Source organism: Lepidochelys kempii, chromosome 6 (assembly GCF_965140265.1).
Source record: "Lepidochelys kempii isolate rLepKem1 chromosome 6, rLepKem1.hap2, whole genome shotgun sequence".
NCBI classification, from domain to species: Eukaryota; Metazoa; Chordata; order Testudines; family Cheloniidae; genus Lepidochelys; species Lepidochelys kempii.
The window spans coordinates 110096442-110117201 of NC_133261.1; the positions used below are offsets into that span (position 1 = coordinate 110096442).

Genomic DNA, 20760 nt, shown 5'->3' on the forward strand with positions numbered 1-20760 from the left:
GATTCAGCGACAGGCTGAGCGAGTGCAGAATGACTGTTGAGTGTGCTTTTGACCATTTAAAAGCCCGCTGGCACTGCCTCTGTGGGAAGCTGGACCTGGCCGATTACAATATTCCTATGTTTATAGCTGCGTGCTGTGCGCTCCATAATATTTGCGAAGGGAAGGGTGAAAGCTTCACTTAGGGCTGGACCGCAGAGGTTCAGCACCTGGAGGCTGAGTTTGAACAGCCAGAGACCAGAGCTATTAGAGGGGTGCAGCGCGGGGCCATAGGGAACAGAGATGCTTTGAGGCAGCAATTTGAAGCTGAAAGCCACTAATATTTGTTGCTATGCTTGGGAATGCAGTGCTTGTAATACTAGGAGGTGATTGGTGCAGACGATGCAATATGTGGATTTAACATAATTGTATGTTGCTTTCCAGGTTTCTTTTTGCTTTAAATTAATAGAATAAAGATTGCTTTCAAACCAACACAATTCTTTTATTAAAAAACAACAACCGGAGGAGAAAATCAAACCAAGAAAAGAAAAAACAGCAGTGAGGGGGATGGGGGAAGGGAAGGTCCCATGAGGAGGAGGGGTCCCGGGATGGCTAAAGATTTGTGTACGTCCAGGGGTCGTATCCAGCCTTCTCCTTCGGAGTACAATGCAGCGGGTGCTGTTCTTCAGCAGGGCCAAACTGCAGAGGGATGGGTGTTGCGTGCAGTGGGCAGTGGGAGTCCACAGTGCCGGACTGTGAGGGGGGAGGAGTGGAATGCCGCAGGTATAGACTGGAGCCAGGAGGTTCCTAATCAGTGTTTGTTGACGGTGTCTGGGGCGGGGGGTGGGGCGGGGCGCATGGGAAAGAATTTTATGACAGCGGCTGCAGGGGAGGGCAGGCGCGGAGCTGCTTGGTTTGAAGAGATAGTATCACCTGGAGCATGTCTGCTTGGCTCTCCATAACCTTTAAGAGCTGCTCCATGGCTTTATTCTGGCATGCCGCGTTCTCCTTTCAGTCCCTCTTCTCGCTGTCCTGCCACTCCTTCAATTCCTGTTTATCAGCGGCGGAGTGCATCATAACCTCATGCAGAAAGCCCTCCTTAGTTCTTCTTGGCCACTTTCTAATTCTGTGCAGCCGTTCAGCCACCGATAACAAAGAGGGAGGCTGGGCTCCCAAGGTCATCTCTGTGAAGTTTAAATGCAACATTTTACAGAAGCAGTATTGTTTGCAATACAGAGAATGCTGATTCATTGATTTAAAACACAGCCAGTACTCAAACACCTGTCACTGTCTAGCTGACCCCAGACAATCACACATGAGCCACAAGACCCCCAAAATGGTGAGTAGCCCCAGGGGCAGGGTAAATCACTCTTCCTGGACCCTGCTGTACACTGGGCACGTGGCACTCGGGTAGAGCCAGCACTGAAGGGGAGGCCTGATAATCATTTCTGTCCTCACACTTTCCACAGGATGTGATCATTATGGAAGGTATCTCGCTGCTGAGGGTGAGCAGGGAATCAAGGGAGGGTCTTCTCCAAGCCTGCGACTTCCGCCCTGGCCCCTATGCAGCTTGCCTGTGTGCAACAATGGTCTCCCTGCCCCCATGGTGTCACAGCAGCATGGGAAAGTTACTGTTAATGGGGCAAGAAACAAAGCAGCTCTGCTGAAGAACCTGCAGGAACGGATTGCCCAGTATCTCCATGAGAGTTTCCTGGAGATCTCTGAGGCAGATTCCCATGAAGTGAGGGAGTCAATCAACAGTCTGTTCCACCGCTCAGACTAGGCATGCGGTGGGAGACTGCTTCCTGCAACCCTCCTGCCCCCAACAACTCGCTTCAGCAATTCCCAAAACCAAATCCACTTAGCAGGGGCCTCCTCTTCTGTTTCCACTTCACCAACATCTGGCAGTTGTGACTGGCTAGCCTCCTCCAGGGTAGAAAAGAGCTCCTGGTTGCATGCATCTCTGACCTCCGAGTCATCCTCTGCCTCTGGGTCTCCTCCACATCCTCGTCCAAGATTTCCTTCTTCTGGCTTGATCCACTTTTGACTGGCACGCGAGCCACCGAAGTATCCATAATGCCGTTCGCAGTGGAGGTGGGATCGCCACCAAGTATCGCGTCCAGCCCTTTGTAGAACTATCAGCTCGTGGGCGCAGCACCGGAGCAGCGGTTTGTCTCCCGCGCCTCGTGGTAGGTGTTCCACAGCTCCTTCACTTTGACCCTGCACTGCAGTGTATCCTGGTCCTGGCCCCTTTCTGCCATGCATCGTGAAATCTGTCTGTAGGTATCATAATTCCTACAGCTGGAGTGCAGCTGGGACTGGACAGCCTCCTCTCCCCAAATGCTGATGAGGTCCAGCAGCTCGGCATCGCTCCAAGCGGGGGATCACCTGCTGTGTGGTGCAGCCATTGCCACCTGGAAAGATGCGGTGAGCCCACTGCACACATCACCGAGCAAACAGGAAGGGGACTTTCAAATTCCAAAGGAATTTATGGGGTGGGGATGATGGTTGGTTGGTCACCTGAGGGCAGGGCAGTAGAGTTCAAACCAATGACCAGAGAGGCGAGAACAGGCATTGTGGGACACCTCCCGGAGTCCAGTCGCAGCAGTATAATCGACCAGGGTGTCTACAGTGGCACCACAGTGCTGTAGCCCCAGCGCAGAAAGCCACACGCCTCACGTTGGGGTGGCTTTTTTACAGCGCTACAGCTGTGCAGTTTCTGCGCCCTAAGTGGCTTGGCAGTGTGTACACCTCGGGAGTTACAGCACAGAAAGCTGCTTTACTGCACGGAAACTTGCCAGTGTAGACAGGGCCTAAGTGGATGTCGTCTCTTGCTACGCATAGGAGCCAGAGAAAGGACATGCCACTGCGTCCGGGAGCCACTTGAGGTAAGCGATGCTCGGAGCCTGCCCCCCCTGAGTGTCTCCCCAACCCGCTGCCCCAGCCCTGATCCCCCTCCCACTCTCCAAACTCCTCGATCTCAGCCCAGAGCACCCTCCTACCCTACCCACCCCTCCTCATCCCCCAGCTCCACCCCAGAGCCCGCACCCCAACCCCAATTTTGTGAACATTCATGGCCCACCGTACAATTTCTATTCCCCGATGTTGCCCACCCCTGGTCTGTCACATAGTTTGCTGACATTTTCCTATCTCCCAGTGACTGCTGAGAATCCCACGCACACATCCTGTGATGTTTTACTGTGATCCCAATATGGGCCAGTTGAACAGGTTTTTAAAATCAGTTCTGTGATAGTAAAAAAAAAAAAAAAAAAGACAAAATAAATTAAAATAAAATAAAAATGTCATAAAATAGCTCTCTATTATCATCTAGAAGCAGCTTTGTTTCCTTGCTCTTGTCACTTGCACTTCAGCTTTATTTTTTAAAATCTTCAGGAGTTGTAACCTGGAATAGTATTTACATCAGGCCAGATTCTCTGCTGCATGTTGCAGGAGGCTAAGCACAGGCTGTGTAGCACAGGCTGGGAAAAGGAAGAGGGGGCTGACTCCCACCTTTTCCCTCTCCAAATTCTGACCTGTCTGGGGGCCTGCCTGGTCCCTAATGCAACTTAGACCACCCCAGGTTACGCACTCAGAACTGAATAAGTACTATTCAGCATGAGTAAGGACTGCATTGATTATCAACTCTTTTGAGCAGATATGCTCCACCAATGCAATTGGTGACTTTCCTTGCCTGCACTGAGGGTTTGCACTGATATGCTAGCTCAGTGGTTCTCAAACTATTGTACTGGTGACCCCTTTCAGATAGCAAGCCTCTGAGTGTGACCCCCCCCTTATAAATTAAAAACACTTGTTTATATATTTAACACCACTATAAATGCTGGAGGCAAAGCAGGGTTTGGGGTGGAGGCTGACAGCTTGCGACCCCCCCCCCTATGTAATAACCTCACAATCCCCAGAGGGGTCCTGACCCCCAGTTTGAGAACCCCTTTGCTAGCTGCTGAAATTAGAGGTATCCCTCAATATAGACAAGGTCTCTGTGTTTTGTACAGGATCAAGTACAGTGACTGTGTTGCACAAATGATAATAATTCTGTTGGGTTGTTTTTTTTTTGTCACTGAATCCATGACAAGAAAAACTAATTAAATGCTTTTAATATCAACATTACCAGTTGAAAAAATGGCAGTTGATCTCATCTTAATCCATATTCTCGGTCTTGGACTATTGCTTCTTTTCATCTTTTTATACTGAACAAATTTTCTTTTCTTTTCTTTTCTTTTTTTTAAACCAAGTGTTATTTCCTGCTCTCTCTTTTTTGGTAAAACTTCCGTTTTCCTGTTTGGGTATAGGGCTTTATGCATACACTCTCAAACTGCATTACTGTCGGGTTTTTGTTCCGCTCTATAAATTGAAGAAACAGAATATCTGATTTAGCACAAATTACGTGTGACAGATTGATAATACATTGTTTCTGAATCTTCTGCTAAATCCTTTTTTCAATGGCAAGCTGGTAAGTACCTGGGGACTCTACCATGAATATATAATGACTTTGTTGACCAAAATTCATATGGTGTAATATAAAGAATAGCATGTCCTATTTAAACTGTACTTTCAGAAGGTTTGTGTTTCAGTTATGAAAAGATAATTAGATTTTTGTGGCAATAATAGATTGCTCTGATTCTGGCTTCCAGTGCTGAACTTGATTCACTGGGCCAAATTCGTCTCTGTTGCAAGTCAAATGATTTAAGTGGAGTTATCAGAGATTCATTTGTCCCATTGAGAACTGAATGGGAATAAGAATTCACCTGTGTGGATCTCATTGAAGGATCAAGGCCTTATATAGTTTGTTGTGTCGTGTACAGTTATGCATGTGTCTGTGTCCTGATGGATAGTGTCATGTTTGTAATTTGCATATGTTTGAATTTTTTAAAATCTTTGTTTAAAACGTTGTTCTACTCAAACACACTCCAATGGCTTTGAGAGTGTTTGTCTGAAAGCATTAGCTGGTGTCTAAAATTTGCATTTTCCGTTCACAGTATAGTTTCTGATTGTGCATGTTGTTTCAGTATTTTCTAAAATTAGTTACTTCTTGTTCTTATTTCTATAAAAAGGGAAGTAGTTTACATTAGCAATGGCCTGATCTTGTAAGGATACTTCATTACAATTTTATATCTCAGCATATGTAATAGACTAATCAAGTCTGTGTCATTTTTTTCCCTACGCTTACCATCCTGATACTTACTTCTAAGAATTTGGTGTGTGTAGTGGAGGTTGTTTGCAAGATGGCATGTGGGATGCTATAAAGTACCGCACTTTATTACAGGAAGATACAGTGAGTAGGTTAAAGAGTTAATGGATCAGTGAAGTGCTGGAGAGGGTGGAGGTGTGCATACATTGCTTAAATAGCTTGAAGGTCAAAGGAAAGCTTCCGCCCTGGAGTATGGCATGTTCCTATCTGTAAGCGGGGGAATAGTTCCGCTCTTGTGGGGAACTTTCCTGGCTTCTGCACTACCCCGGTTAAGTGGGCTAGCAAAAGGATCTGAGTCCTTGCTCCCACTTCCTTTACCCAGTGGCCTCCCTGCCCTTGAGGACTCCCCTTCCACTCTCCTGTCTGGCAGAGTCCTCGTAACCCCAACAAGGCTGGACCCAGGATTCCTGGGGGGCTCGACCCCCAACCCTGCTGTGCTCACCTAGGACAGGAGCTAGGGTGTCCCCACTCCGGGGTACTCTCTCTGCATTGGACACTTCTCTGATCCACTGACCATTACATACAAGTTAAAACAAATGCAAGTTATTTAATCAACAATTAAATTTAAAAAGAATAAGAAAAAATGGGAAAGGTTAAAGGAAACACATCACCCCGCTCTGTGGCAGGGAGCATCACAAACAGTGTCTCTGGAATGTCAGGGCAGTTCACAGTCTGTTCCTGGTAAGTCCCAGGCCACCTTCTCAGGCCCTGGCTTTGCTGCAGGGACGCTGTGGGTTGGACACTTGCTCTGGTGGTGGCCACATGCTCTCAGGCTCTAAGTGGTAGGACCCTTCTTCCCAGTGTTGCCCCCGCCCTGTCGGGGTTACGATCCAAGCCTGGCCTGCAGAGCCCCATGGCTGAGGCGTCTCCCTGTGCTGAGCCTGCTGCCCCAGGGTCCCCCTCGCTCTCCCCAGCTGCTCACCACCCCCAGCTCCAGACTGCTCCAGCCCCAGCTGCACCACTCGGTCTCTGGAGCTGCTGCTGCTCTGCCTCCAGCTCCCTGGGCTGCTTCTTTGGCCCCTCTACCTCTGGTTGCTACAGCTCTGCTCCCAGGACAGGTTTGCTCTGCAGGCTGCTTCTGTGACTCTGCTCCCAGCACTGACCTGCTTCCTGGGCTGCTTTTCTGGCCCCTCTGGCTCTGGTTGCTGCAGCTCTGCTCCCAGGGCAAGTCTGCTCTCTCTGGGCTGTGCCTCTGGCTTTGGGGCTGCAGCTCTGCTCCCAGCACAGGGTCTGCTCTCTCTGGGCTGTTTTTCTGGTCCCTCTGGATCCAGCACAGCTCTGCTCCCCAGCTCAGCTTGAGCCCCTGGTTTCTCCTTAGCTCGGCCCCACTCTGTGTGACCCAGGCAATTCCAGCTCACGCAGAGGACAGGACCTCCCTGACCTCCTGACTCCCTGATTAGCCTGCCCGCCCTGTCATTCAGGCTGACCTGGAGCATTGACCTCTCCCCATTGTTCCTGGGGGCTGTCAGTCTCAGGGTCCTGATTCCCATAGACCCTTCCCCCTTTTTAGTACTGGGAGCTAGCAACTAAAACACCCCCACTGAATGTTAGTAAGGGGGCAACAGTCCCCTTACATATGTATCTGACTATTTTGGCAGGAGTGATGTTTTTTAATGACTAAATTGCTGAGTATGAGATGCCTTTTGTTCAGCAGCTGTTTATATTTTTTTAAGATGCTGAGTTGACGTGCTCCCAAGTGGAGTTTGCCTTGAAACCCTTTTTTCCTTAAGCTAATTGTTCTGTTTCGCAAGAATGTATCAGAACAGGAAACAGAGGAGTTAAAATGAATTCACCAGCTACTACCCAAAATCTTAGCAGGATAAACTAAGTGCTGGGGCCAGATTCTGCTCCCAATTTCATTGGTGTAAATACAGAGCAACTCCATCAGCCCTGATCTGATTCGCTGCTGACTCGCAGCTCATACACCATTTATATGTGGGTAGCAGACATAAACAAATCAGAATTCTCTATTCATTCACATCAGTGGTATAGTAGGATAGAATTGGTGGGAGATTACTATCAGACCTCTATGAATCATCTGTTACTCTGTGGTGTCTCTTTACATATGTTATACTTGCATCCCAGATTACCTCACGGTCATGTCTCAGTGCTTTGATGCAGCAAGTTACAAGTAAATAACTGTGAGCCTTATTGAGCATGGCTACACTACATGAATTTTCACACTGAAGTGACTAAGCCCCCAAAGTCCTGGCCTACTAGGACTGGACTCTCAGTGTAAAATCTGGATTCTCTATGACTTGTCTCTTCTTTGGTTTCCAGCTCACAAGTCTACATGGATGTCTTCACACATTACTCAATATAGTGTTTTAATAACCTCAGAAAGGAGAAATCAATTAAGGGGAACACCATCAGCATAAAGAGCAACTTCTGAACCCTGTTCTTTTATAACAACACATAGTAGTTGGCATCGTGCTTGTTAGTCACACAAACCTTCTCTGTAAACTACTTCCTTATCTGTCAGGCATGTTCTGAGGCTTAATTCATTAACAACATCAAGCCTTTTTGAGATGTATGGATGAAAGATGAGATATATATATATAATGTGTGTGTGTGTGTGTGTAGGGGTTCTCAAACTGGGGGTCGGGACTCCTCAGGGGTTGCAAGGTTATTACATGGGGGGTCGCGAACTGTCAGCCCCTACCCCAAACCCCGCTTTGCCTCCGGCATTTATAATGGTGTTAAATATATTAAAAAGTATTTTTGACTTATAAGGGGCGGTCGCACTCAGAGGCTTGCTATGTGAAAGGGGTCACCAGTACAAAAGTTTGAGAACCACTGAGTACAGGATTGTTGTAATTTTTGTTATTGGTATCTTTGGATTTAAGATATTATATAGAGACATGGGAGTTTTAACAAAGAAGCAATTTAAGGGCAAGGCTGTGAATGGCTATAGGCAGATGCACAGTGTGGATGGATCTTCCCCCTTTGACAGCTCATCCAAGGGCCAGCCACAATTACAATCCCTCGATGCACATCAAAGGCGGTGGAAAGGAGGCTGGGGCATAGCTTGCCTCCTGTTCACCAGACTTCAGAGTGCATTAGAGAAGGGATCATAAAAGGTGGTGTGACCTGAGCAGATCCTTCCGTGCATTGGGTCATAGGGGGGATGAGAGACCATGCCTCCCCCTTAGTTGGGCCGGTGGCTAAATGCCCTCAACCTTCACAACAGTTTTGGTCAAGGGAGTTTTCCACTTGTTCCCACTGCTGCTCTAATGCAGGAGCAGAGTCCTGCCTCGCTTGGTATCTGGTAGAGCAGGGGTGAGCAAACTTTTTGGCCCGAGAGCCACATCTGGGTGGGGAAATTGTATGCAGGGCCATGAATGTAGGGCAGGGGGTTGGGGTGCGGGAGGGGGTGCGGTGTGCAGGAAGGGGCTCAGGGCAAAGGGTTATGGTGCAGGTGGGGAATCAAGGCAGGGGGTTGGGGTGTGGGGTGCAGGAAGGGTTCAGGGTGTGGGCTCTGGCCCCGTGTCGTTTACCTCGAGCAGTTCTGGGATAGCAACAGCGCACAGTGGGGCTAAGGAAGGCTCCCTGCCTGCCCTAGCCACGCGCTGCTCCCAGAAGTTGCCAGAATATCTGGCAGTGACTCCTGTGGGTGGGGTGGGGCAGGCGGCACCACTGCATGCTGCCCTTGCCTGCATGTACCACCCCTGAAGTTCCCATTGGCCACGGTTCCCTGTTCCCGGACAATGGGAGCTGCGGGGGGCGGTGCCTGCAGGCGAGGGCAGTGCATAGAGCCTTCTGCCCCTCCTCCCCCAGGGGCTGCAGGGACATGGTGCCGGGCACTTCTGGGAGCGGTGCGGGGCCAGGGCAGGCAGGGAGCCTGCCTTAGCCCCGCTGCGCCACATCCCGTGGACCAAATTGAAAGCCCTGATGGGCCGGATCTGGCCTGCAGGCCACAGTTTGCCCTCCCCTGTGGTAGAGGATCCTCCAGAAGTGATGCTGACTTCGGACAGGAAGTAGAAGTGGTAGATTGTATGGCAGGACAAAATTAGCGACCTAGTCATATCTGCAGCAAATGCTAAGATGCCAAATATGGGAAATGTTTTGCTTGTAGTAACTTGACTGAATGCTTTTTTGCTCTGAAGTTTCTAGAGGTATTTTTAAGCTCTATTTGAATAAGTAGGTTGGACAAAAACTGCAAATATGGTGCCACTCCATAAATGGCCATTTCTTTAAATAATTACATCTAATTAAAAAATATTTTCTTCCCACCCTAATCATTGAAATAATTCTGTTTAGCAGAATAGTCCATTAGAGTTTGCAGCTGACCCCAGCTGCTGCAGCAATGTGGTCTCTACCTTTGTATCTTGTTAACCTCTGAGGTTAATGTTCGTATATCACACTAGCCATACTTCTCATTATGTACAATTTCTTATTTACATAGGTTTTTTTAAAGGTAATGTCGGATGAATTATATCAGCATGTGAACCCAGCTACTACTTGCACAGCAGGTTTAACCACACAAATGCGACTTCCTGTAAAAAGTACAATATGTTAAAAACATATTGTAGAGGGCTTTTGTAATTTTTCCTTGTGAAGTGGATTTGTTGCAAGGTAGAACAAGTCCTTGACCACCCAAATAACTTCTGATATCAATAATAACGATCAGGCTGGTGAGAAGAAAAATAGTACAAACCAAGTTTTGATAAACAAAATGAAAACAAAAGTTTAGGAAAATGTTCACTAACTAGCAGTTTGCAACTTCAAACAACTTTACAAAAACTCCTTAGTTAATGAGGATAACTAAGTAATTATTAGCATCCTCATTTTAAAAAGTGAGGCATATTCTTAGCTTTTGTGAAATATCAAGTCAGTGGAGCTATGGCTGTTTACACCAGCTGAGGATCTGCTCCAGGGAAACGGACTGAGTTTTCGCAAAAAGAAAAGGAGGACTTGTGGCACCTTAGAGACTAACTGAGTTTTGTGTAAGTCTGAGATCCAGTATGGGCTTCAGTGGTACTACTCACATGCTCCAGTACTTTGCTGGATCGGGGTCCGAGTGCTCAACACTGTGCAGGATGCAGCCTTTAGTTCTGAAATTGGTTAGTTCCATGGTCACTATAATCTTTTGTGGGAGTGAGTTCCATGGCCCAATAAAGGCTATGATCAGCTATCATGGTTACAGGGTGAGCTGTGGTTTAGCTCCTTTTAGTCCCTCTCAAGTGCACGCCTCCTGGGTGGAATTACGTGGCCCCAGTGTTCTTAGACTGGATCTCTGGGCTGCAGCTCCCCTGTGAAACAGTTAGCATGACAGACCCAACTGGGTTTGGCACCTGGGAGCCTCTGAGCAGTTGCTGATTTAAAGAGACTCAAAAACAGCTTCTTCAAAACAAAGGGTTATTTATTAACCCGAAGGTACATAGCAAGCAGAGAAAGAGGCTAACAACAGAAGGCCTATCCACCTGGTCTTACCTAACTATATTCCTTGCTTGCAAGCTCCAGCAGCAGCTGCCTGCTCACCTCCCCTTCTCTCTATGCTGGTGTCTTTAATGGTTTAGTGCTCCTTTGATCTTAGGTTCCAGCCTGGGAAAGGTTCCTTTAATTCCATGCAGTTATGCAGAAAAATATCAAACAGGTAAATTGAAATGCAACTGATATTCATAAAAAATAATACAGATATCTCCTTGTTCTCCACATAAGCATTTTACATTCTCTTTCGTCACAATTCTAGTATGGCTTACATTATCTTTGGTAACCTTTACAATGAACATGGTTCTAACTGCTGCTATAGAGGATGTGGTCCATTACATAGGGCACTGAACTGGAAGTCAAGAGACATGGGTTGTGATTATTATTAGTCATCTTTCTTATGGTAGTCTCCAGGAGTCAACCAAGAACAGGGCTCCATTGTGCTAGCCACTGTACAAACATAGAATAAGAGACAGTCTCTACACTGAAGAGCTTACAATCAAAAGGCTTGTCTTCACTGCAGTATTAACTCAAGGTAAATTAAGTGTTGCCTCTAACTCGACTCTCAGGTGACCACTGATCCCTTATTTTAAGGGATCATCCCTTATTTCTTTGATTTGTCTCTTTAGGGTGACACCCATCCCTTATTTGAAGATGTATTGAATTGTATTAAAACTGATAGTAAGTACCATTTTAAACATTAAATTGAAGCTTATAATAATTGCATTGTATATCTGAGGGCAGTGGAAGTATACACTTAAGAGAAAAATACATGATGTGCTAGAGGAAATGGTGTTTGCCTAAAATGTCCCTTACAATAAAGCCTTGTCTCTTAATTTTTCCTGTGGTTTTCCCTTTTTTCCATCCAACAAAGACACTTACCCTACCCGACTTCCTTTCACGGTTCTCTACCACAAAGTAGGTGGTGCTTTAAACTCGAGCTAGCTGGCCTAAGAGGAGGTTGGGGTTGCAGCTCCCATGCTGCTGATAATTGAGCTAGTAATCGAGTGGGAACTTAGCTTCTCTGCTGTTAATTCAATCAGTCTGTGCAAATGTTCTCACTTAAGCGTCACTGACCGGAATGTGGGCAGTCGGGCCTAGTGACTGGATCAAGAGTTGGCAGTCAGGGATAGGAAACCAGGGTCAGAGCTGGAGTCAGAGTCCAGAGCCAAAGGTCAGGGTGAAGTCAGAGACAAGGTTTAAAGCCAGGTTATCTGAAGTGGCAAAGCAGGGGAAAGGCTGGATCCAGGACAGGAGTGGGGCTGGAACAAGGCAGGAAAAAGGCTGGAGTGAGCATGGGAACAAGCAGGCAAAGGACCTAATGCAAACGTGGGTGAATACTTGAGCTGCCATTGGCCTAATACTGCTGCTGGGCTTAAGAGCATGCCTCTTTGTTCTTCTAGCCAATTGGGTGGCTTAGCCAATCAGGTGATTCTGCTGCAAGCCAACTCTTATTCAGCTCTCAATCCTTATCTAGGTAGGTAGAGCTAGCTGGTTCCAGGCTCAGCTACCAGCCCTAATTCATGACATCGAACAAGGCTAACTCAAGTAGTTAACTTGAGTGTGGCTAATTTAACCTAAAACTGCAATAAAGACAAGGCCTAAGTAGACAAGACAGACAAGTGAACAATGCGCTGGCAGCAAATATCATATTCTGCATTTTATTTTATTTTTTTGCGAGGTGAGGAGGTTGGGTTTTTTTTAAATTTAAATCCTTGGATGGAGTTATCTGAGGGGGGGATTCTATCCCTGGCCTGTACCTCAGGTACCCCAGTGTAAATGAGGATAATTATATTTACCATAATTTCTATAGTGCTTTGAGATCTGTGGATGAAAAGTGCAGCTGACCTAGCTTAATTGGTGTCTGTGTTTCTGTTGAAATAATAATAAAATTATTTTCGTATTAAAATTAAATACTATTGTTAAAATCAGTTCAGCATAGTATAGTAGTTCAAATAACCTTATATTTGGAGATCAGTTTTTCCTTTTTACTGTTTTTTACATAGAAAAGGGTGATCTGAGCCTAAGTAATTCAGAGGTTAAATTATTTCATTTTTAAGATTGTCCCTTTAAAAAAAAAACCTGCAGTATTGTACAGTAATGGCCCTGCAGAGATCCTGCAGTAATACACTGCAGTATCTCTACTGTAAGCTGCAGTGTTTTAGACCATTACAGTAGAATATTTCAGTACTTTTCTCATAAGGGAGTGTTTATATCCAGCCATGGGCCTTAAGAGAAATACATTTGATTGTCTCAGCTCAGTTCATAGTAAATTATGGGTAAAAAAACCCCAACAACCCTACTACAACTGTAGGGCAGGGCTACACAAAACACAGTGGCATGACTTCTCCCTAAAGGATCGTGTACATTGCAGGAAAACTCATTTGCCTTCACAACTTTTTCCCTGTGAATCAACAGAACATTTTATTTTTCAGCTTGCATAAAAAAGAGCAACATATTTCACATGCATTCATGCTACCATGGATGTTTTCTGAATTATTACATTTTTTTTAATATTATAGAGGGTAATTCTACAATAACCAGAATGCAAATTAACAATTAATGCCATGACATCAATCCAATCTGTTCAGTGGGTTTCATTAATATTACATCTCAATCAAACACTTACGCCATTTAAACAATTTTTATTACTGCCCCAGCTACACGCCTTAAATGATCTAGAATTCTCTTGTTCTATCCTATGGCACAGTACTTTAAATATGTTGAAAATACAGATATCTTTGAGAGATATTGTCTAAAGTAGCTTTGCAAGTATATTCCATGGTTGCTTTACTTACACAAAAGTACTCAGATTTTAAATAAATTTAGGCCACATTCTGATACCCTTACTCATGTTGAATAATGTGACAGATATGGCAATTTCCTGCAATGTTGTTGGGAGACTTTATTGAATTATCTTTTGGTGCCCTTAACTGTGAAATATACAACCTTAGTGAACAAATAACCCAATTGAAGTCAGTATTTCTTGTGCAGTAAGAAGCTGCTATATGTGAGCGTAAAGATATCAAAATCTAGCCCTCTAATAATATGTAAATTAATGAGATCCGTGCATGGAGGGGTTCATCTATGTCTGCATATCCCCACTCCTGTATGGAAGGTTAGCTCAGACCCATTCCAAAGGCTTTTCTGTGGACCAGCACCTAATGAAAGGTGCTCTGTATCCTTTGATATCACTGGCAGTGGAGGGCCATTCGCACCTAACAGGATCAGGACCTTCAAGAACAACTCCTACGTCCTCCACAGCAACCCTGGAAACATATCACATATCCTACAGTAGGTAAGATGTTAGCAATGCTGGTAAATGAGCCTTTATCTTTGAATGTTCCAGATTACATGTGTTAGTTTTCAGGGAAGACAAACCATCAGGAAGAAATTATATCTTAACTCATTGTTTCATAGATTCCAAGGCCAGAAGGAACCATTGTGATAATCTAGTCTGACTTCCTGTATAACACAGGTCATAGAACTTTTCCAAAATTATTCCGAGAGCATATCTTTTAGCAAAACATTCAAACTTGATATTAAAATTGTCAGTGGTGGAGAATGCACCGTGATCCTCGGTAAATTGTTCCAATGGTTAATTACCCTCACTGTCAAAAATGTCCAGGTGAGTCGCATCATATGCGCATTTAACTTACATGAATTCAACTATACGCATTCAGCAAAAAAAAAAAGAAAAATAACAAGATACCTGTAAATAGTGCGGGCGATTCCACCCACCATTCCACTCAATGAGTATATGCCCCAGAGTAAGCGTGAGATGGGAGATGTGAATTTGCTGTTCCCTCAGTCAGTCTCAGTTCCCGCGTACCTCTCATAGTGTGAGCATCTCGCCATGCTGAGTGTGATTCTAGTTTTTAAAATACTGTACGTATTTTTCGTACAACATGGCCCCTAAACGCAAGCCAACTACTTCATCTGGTACACAACCGAAGAAACAGTGATCTGTTCCAATGCTGGAGGAAAAACTGGCTGTGTTGGACTTATTGAGAGACAGTATGTCGGTCTCCAACATGGCATGTAAATATGGCCGCAACGAATCTAGCATCCATGCCATCAAGATTTGAGAGAGAGAAATTTGTCAAGCCGTGGCATCAAGTGCTCCAGTAACCGCTAAGGTGATGAGCCAGGTGCATGATAAGACTTTAGTGAAGACTGAAAAGGCATTAAACTTATGGCTGGAAGACATGAACCATAAACGTGTGCCTATCGATGGCAACACGTTGCAAGAAAAGGCTCTTAGCCTCTACGCGCTGTTCAAACCTCCCCCCAAAGAGGGACAGCCTTCTGATGGGAAGGAATTCAAAGCCAGCCAAGGTTGGCTTAACAGTTTTAGGAACCGCTTCAACCTCAAAAATGTGCAGACTACTGGTGAAGCTGCATCTGTCAATGAAGAGGCAGCAAAAGCCTACCCCGAACAATTAAAGAAAATCATAGAAGAAAAAAATGCCCAACTGCACTTACACTTTGAAATCAGAAAGACAGGCCCCTGGCTTGAAAGCAGCTAAAGACCATGTGACTGTTGTTTTGTGGCAATGTGGCTGGGTATTTAATAAAGCTGGGCTTGCCCTACAGAACTGCAAATCCCTGTGCCCTAAAAGGCAAGAACAAAAATCCCTTGCCTGTGTTCTGGCAATCAAATAAAAAGGCTTGGGTGACGGCAGCGTTATTTCTGGATTGGTTCCACAAGTGCTTCATTCCAGAGGTCAAGCGGTACCTCGAAGAGAAAGGACTTGACTTTAAAGTGTTGCTGATCGTAGACAGTGCTCTTGGCCACTCTGCGGCACTCCGGTTTGCACATAACGACATTGAAGTCTTCTTTCTCCCCCCCCAATACCACCTCCATCCTCGAACCTCTTGACCAAGGCGTGATTCACTGTTTCAAGGCCACATACACGAGGCTTACGTTCTCATGGATACGTAGCACTATGGATGCTGATCCCAATCATAATGTGATGGAGTGTTGGAAGTCCTTCAACATTGCCGATTGCATCCATTGCTTGTTTAATATAAGTGATGCAATCAAGCCTGAAACAGTCAATGCATGTTGGTGAAACCTATGGAAAGAATGTGTGAATGATTTTAAGGGTTTCCCAACCATTGACAAGTGAAATGCATCGTTCAGGTGGCCAGGCAAGTGGATGGTGATGGTTTTGTTGACATCCTTGAGGAAGAAATTGAAGAATTAATTGAGAGCCATAGAGAAACATTGACTAACGAAGAGTTAGAGGAACTGATAAAATAGTCTACAGAAGACGAAGATGATGACGATGAACAGGAAGAGCCAGCAAGTTGGAATCTTCATAAATTTGCTGAAGTGTTCCAAGCAGCGAAACACGTGAATGATTTAATTTCTGAATATGATCCCTCTATGGAACGAAGCCTCAAAATCACACATAGTATTACGGACGATTTGAGACTGTATCAAGAAACATTTGAGACGCTCAAGACACAACAGCGACAGTTGCCGATCACCATGTTTTTCAAGGAAAAACAACCAGCAGCAGATGAGCCTACACAATCAACTTCTTGAGCTGAACCAGAGTCAACCACTTCTTCTACGACTCGCTCTCCGTCACCCAAGCTCTCCGTCACCTCTGTATCCTGGATCGACATCAAGCCCTGACTACCCCCTGTAATTAAAAATACAGTACTGTAAAATTATATTTTGCATATGTACTCTTTATTATATACTGTACATTCTTGTATACGTTATATATTTATACATATTACTGTACAGGGTTGTATACACAAAACCATGTACAGGATACTGTACTTTATGGGCGATTTAAGGGATTTTCAAGGGTAATTTTGACCATATGCGATTTTTGCCTTACGCGCTGACTTTAGAACCTAACCCTCGTGTAAGATGCAACTCCGCTGTACGCCTTATTTCCAGTCTGAATTTCTCTCACTTCAACTTCCAACCATTGTTTCACATGATACCTTTCTCTGCGAGATTGAAGAGCCCATTACTAAATATTTGTTCCCCATGTAGATACTCACAGACAGTAACCAAGTCACCCCATAACCTTCTCTTTGTTAAGCTAACCAGAGCAGTCAGCCGCCAGACAAGAAAGCCTGATAGCTCGTCATAAATGTGGTTCTAACATTACAAAAAAACCACACCCAAACTCCTGGAGCCCACACCCCAAACCTCCTCCCAGACCCCAACCCTGAGCCCGCTCTCCAAACCCCTCGGCCCCAGCCCAGAGGCCCCCCCCACACTCCAAACCCCTCATCCCTAGAGCCCGCACCCCCAGCTGGAACCGTGACCCGCTCCCGCACTCCAACTCCCTGCCCCAGCCCAATGAAAGTGAGTGAGGGTGGGAGAGAGCACGCGACTGAGGGAGGGGGGTTGGAGTGAGTGGGGGTGTGGCCTCAGAGAAGGGGCGGGGCAGAGGTGGGGCCTTGGGGCAGGGCAGGGTGGTGCAAGGGTGTTCAGTTTTGTGCAGTTGATTGGCAACCCTAAATTAGACCCATGTTTTATCCTCCTCATGTTCACTCGACTATAATGGAAATCCAGGCTGGCAACAGTGGAGTCGGATACCTTGCATGTTAATGCAATGTAATATAATTAAAAAATCAATACAGAAATTAATTACATTTTGAATGTTATGTGTAACGAAATAGCGAATTGGATCTGCTACAGAATATCTCTATTCTCAGTAATCATATTTTTTTAGATACATCAGGAAATTTATGTATAAATTTCAAAGTTGTGGTTGTTAAACCATGACTAAATACAAATGCTGATATGATCCATACTGTTTTAAGAGAGAGAGAACATAGGCTATTCATAGTCATATGATATAAAGTGTTACTGTATGCCTGCAGTGCATTCCCCTGCCTCACAGCATTAACAACGACTTATGGCCCAGAAAAATAGCAGGGGAAACTTCCCTGGTAGCAACATGAGATTATCATTATCTGGTTTAGGTATAAAACAATGTAATAACCCATTCTAGTTCACACTGAGCTCAGTAGAAAGATTCCCATGGATTTCAATGGGTATTGGATCGGACATTTGATGCGGTATTTGGTGGGAAGTTACTATAGCAGTCGCGTGGGTAAAGTGAGAAAGTAGAATTTAGGCATATAGAGGTGCCTCTTAGTTCAAGGTGAGAGACTGTAGGCTACAGTCAGGTCCTGGGAGGGACTATAGGGTTTGCAAGATAATGAAGGACTTCGCAAAGAGTGGTTTTTCTTGCATTGTTTGTCTTCTTTTATGTTGCTTTCTGTTATTTCAGTGGAGGCCAAGTAATGGATCTGATCCTGTTCCTGTTGAAGTTAATGGTTAAAAACTCCCATTGACTTCAGGGGAAGCAGGAATTGCGCCTGATATTTTGTGTTATAGGAGAGTTAATTAAAATGCCTCAGCTACTAAATCTGACTTGGGGAAATGCTGCTGTAATGCACATGCGCACCTTCAAAAAGAATAGTGCAAAGATTTGGGGGTTTTGTTTAGTCACAAAATGTCAATATAAGAGCTATGTGGAGGGCAGGGGTTCCATTTAATGAAGGATTTTGCAATTTTGAAATTTAGCTTCATTCCAAATCAGAATGAAAACCAAAAATTGATAAATTCTTTGTGAAGGAAAAGTAAAATAAAAAATCATTTTTTGTCGAGCATGCTGTTTTGTTTTGACATAATTGTTCTGTTTTGATTTTAACTTCTTAAAATTTTGCATTTATTAGAATATATGGTAGTATATAATATAGCACAAAAGTTCAAAATGAAAACTAATTTCAAAAGAAATAAATGAAAACATTTCAATCTGAAAATATTAAAAACTGGACCTTTCAGTATCGTCCAAACTTTTTTCCCTGGTTTTCTTCCAAAAGAAAATTCCAGTAAAATCGACTTGATTTTGCAAAGCATTTTAATTTGGATGCAGTATGGTTTGGTCAAAATTTCTCTGACCAGCTCTCATCAGTATGAATAAGGGCGCAGATGTGCAGTTGACATCATGGAGGACACCGTATTTGGCTGTTGAAAGCAAACGTACTTTACTCTGAAGCAGCCTGTTCTTGATGTCCTAAACATTCACTGACTCCAGGGAGAGTCGCTTATGATCAGCAGGTACTCAGCCCTGTCTTAGTTTGGCCTATAGTTAATCAAACAGCTGGGTTTTTTTTTATAAGCAAACATATGCGTTATAATGAGAGAGTGGGGTAGGGGCAGGGCCATGAGCTCCATTTTGTAGTATGACCTATCCTCCCCTAAAAACATCAGAAGTTGAATTGTACTTTTCAGAAAAACCTTTCAGACAGCTGATGTTTTATGATTACTCTGCCAAGAGGTTTGACCAAGTTGTTGTTGTTGTGCTTAAAGGCCCTAAAGGAATTCGGCCCCATTGTACTATAATGAAAAATATTGGTAATAAAAAGTCATTCCCTTTCCCATATAACAAGACAACAGGTGGATGGACATGGGCATATCCTTTATAAGAGACCTAAAGTACATACATAAAGAATACTAGCGTTAATATTTCAGACTATACAAGCTCCTTCTCTTATATGCTCCAGTAACATACCCTACCGATTTTCATGCTGTTAAGTAATAATAGCCTATTATTCTGGATTTCTTAGCTTTAGGATAATTAATGGATTGTCTGTCAATATAGAGCGTACTGTCTGTCTCTGACTATCTATCATACTTATCAGCATCATGTCTGAGCATCTCTCTCAGGTAGAAATGACAACAATGAATCTCTCTCTTTCTACCTTTTGATGGCACAAGAGAGGATTGAAGTTTTTTCTGGTTATTATTTGTTTCTTTGCTTGTTTTTTTTAAAGATTAATGAGACCACTCTTCAAGCGTTACTGCTTTTCATTAGATACTTGAAAATACTTTACCATCCGCTCATCCTAAACTAAGAAAGAGATCTATGTATGAAGAGGTATGTAGCTATAAAATTATTAGGGTTGTCATGAGCTCAGGACTTATGCTGGACATAAACCATTACAATTTCATTTATATTTTTAAAAGGCCATAGGCCTGATCTTGCACTGGTTACTCACGCAAACCTACAGTTGTGTGCAGGATGAGGGCCCAGATCTTGGATCACAGAAATTTTGAGCATTTACCCATTTCTCGTGAGAGTAGTCCTAGTGTGTGCAACTGCTGGGAATTCAGAGTAGCAATAGTTGAAATACTGGTTGACAGTCCAAAAATGTCAGTGATGGATGTTGAGTATTATGTTCTGTGTTCGTGTGACCTCAGTTATATACCCAATGATATCTGTTTCATATGAAATATGTATTTTTACAGTAATCTGGAGGAGTGCACTGTTTGTCTGAGAGAGCTGTTATTCAAAGAATAAATTTCAGTGGGAGGGAAATAATAAACTCATGTGAAATTACAGAACAAAAATAAACATTTACAGTAACTACTTTATAATGATTATGCACTTTAACAAGATACTTTTGTTGCTTAAAACTGCAAATACACACTAGTACTCATAGGTGCTAGAACTAGAAGTGCTGGGGGTTCTGCCTCACTACTTGGCTTGAAGTGGTTTCCATCATATATGGGGTTTACAGTTTGGTTCAATGGTTCTCACACCCCCACTATACAAATTGTTCCAGCACCTCTGCTAGTACTAAAAAATAAAAAATATAAAAAACTTAGATAAAGTTCAGAAAAAAAGCAACCTCTGTTATATTTCTTTAGTTGGGGAAATCTTCCAACCACAGTTCCCCCAGAAAACTCATGTTGTCATTCATGTGTCATTATCTACATTTATTTAAAATTGTTCTTCACATCTTTAGCTCAGGTTGAAAATAACTGAAATACGTGAATCCAGATATTCTGATTTTTTTAATGTAATCTTGTATTTCTTAACATTTTGGGCTACTTCAGAAAGGCAATTATTTCAGTAATTGAATTGCATCTCCCCAACCCCTTGATCTTTCCTTCTTTGCTAGTAAGCTGAAGTAAAACTGTTTTTTAAAGAGCCTGTGTATCTTCTACAGTGTATTCTGGGACTTCTAAATGTGTCATCAAGTTCTGAGTATTACAGACATTAGCTAGATTAGTGTAATTGATTTCTTCAGTTTACCTAACAGGGCTTTTGGTTTGAGGGCCCACTTGCTTCCCGTTTAAATTGTGTGTCTAAACTTTA

At 43.9% G+C, this 20760-nt stretch overlaps 1 protein-coding gene across 4 annotated transcripts in view; it reads left to right on the forward strand.

Moving 5' to 3' along the window:
* EVL (Enah/Vasp-like) overlaps positions 1-20760 on the forward strand; it is a 224882-nt gene that overhangs the window by 94795 nt on the left and 109327 nt on the right. Inside the window, exon 1 of one of the 4 annotated variants that reach the window (XM_073349639.1) lies at positions 4288-4444. The exons of the other annotated variants lie outside the window; for them this stretch is intronic. Coding sequence (XP_073205740.1) covers positions 4434-4444 — 11 coding nt within the window. The 5' untranslated portion in view covers positions 4288-4433. Of the gene's footprint in view, positions 1-4287; positions 4445-20760 lie in introns of those variants that run through there. 4 annotated transcript variants of the gene reach the window in all.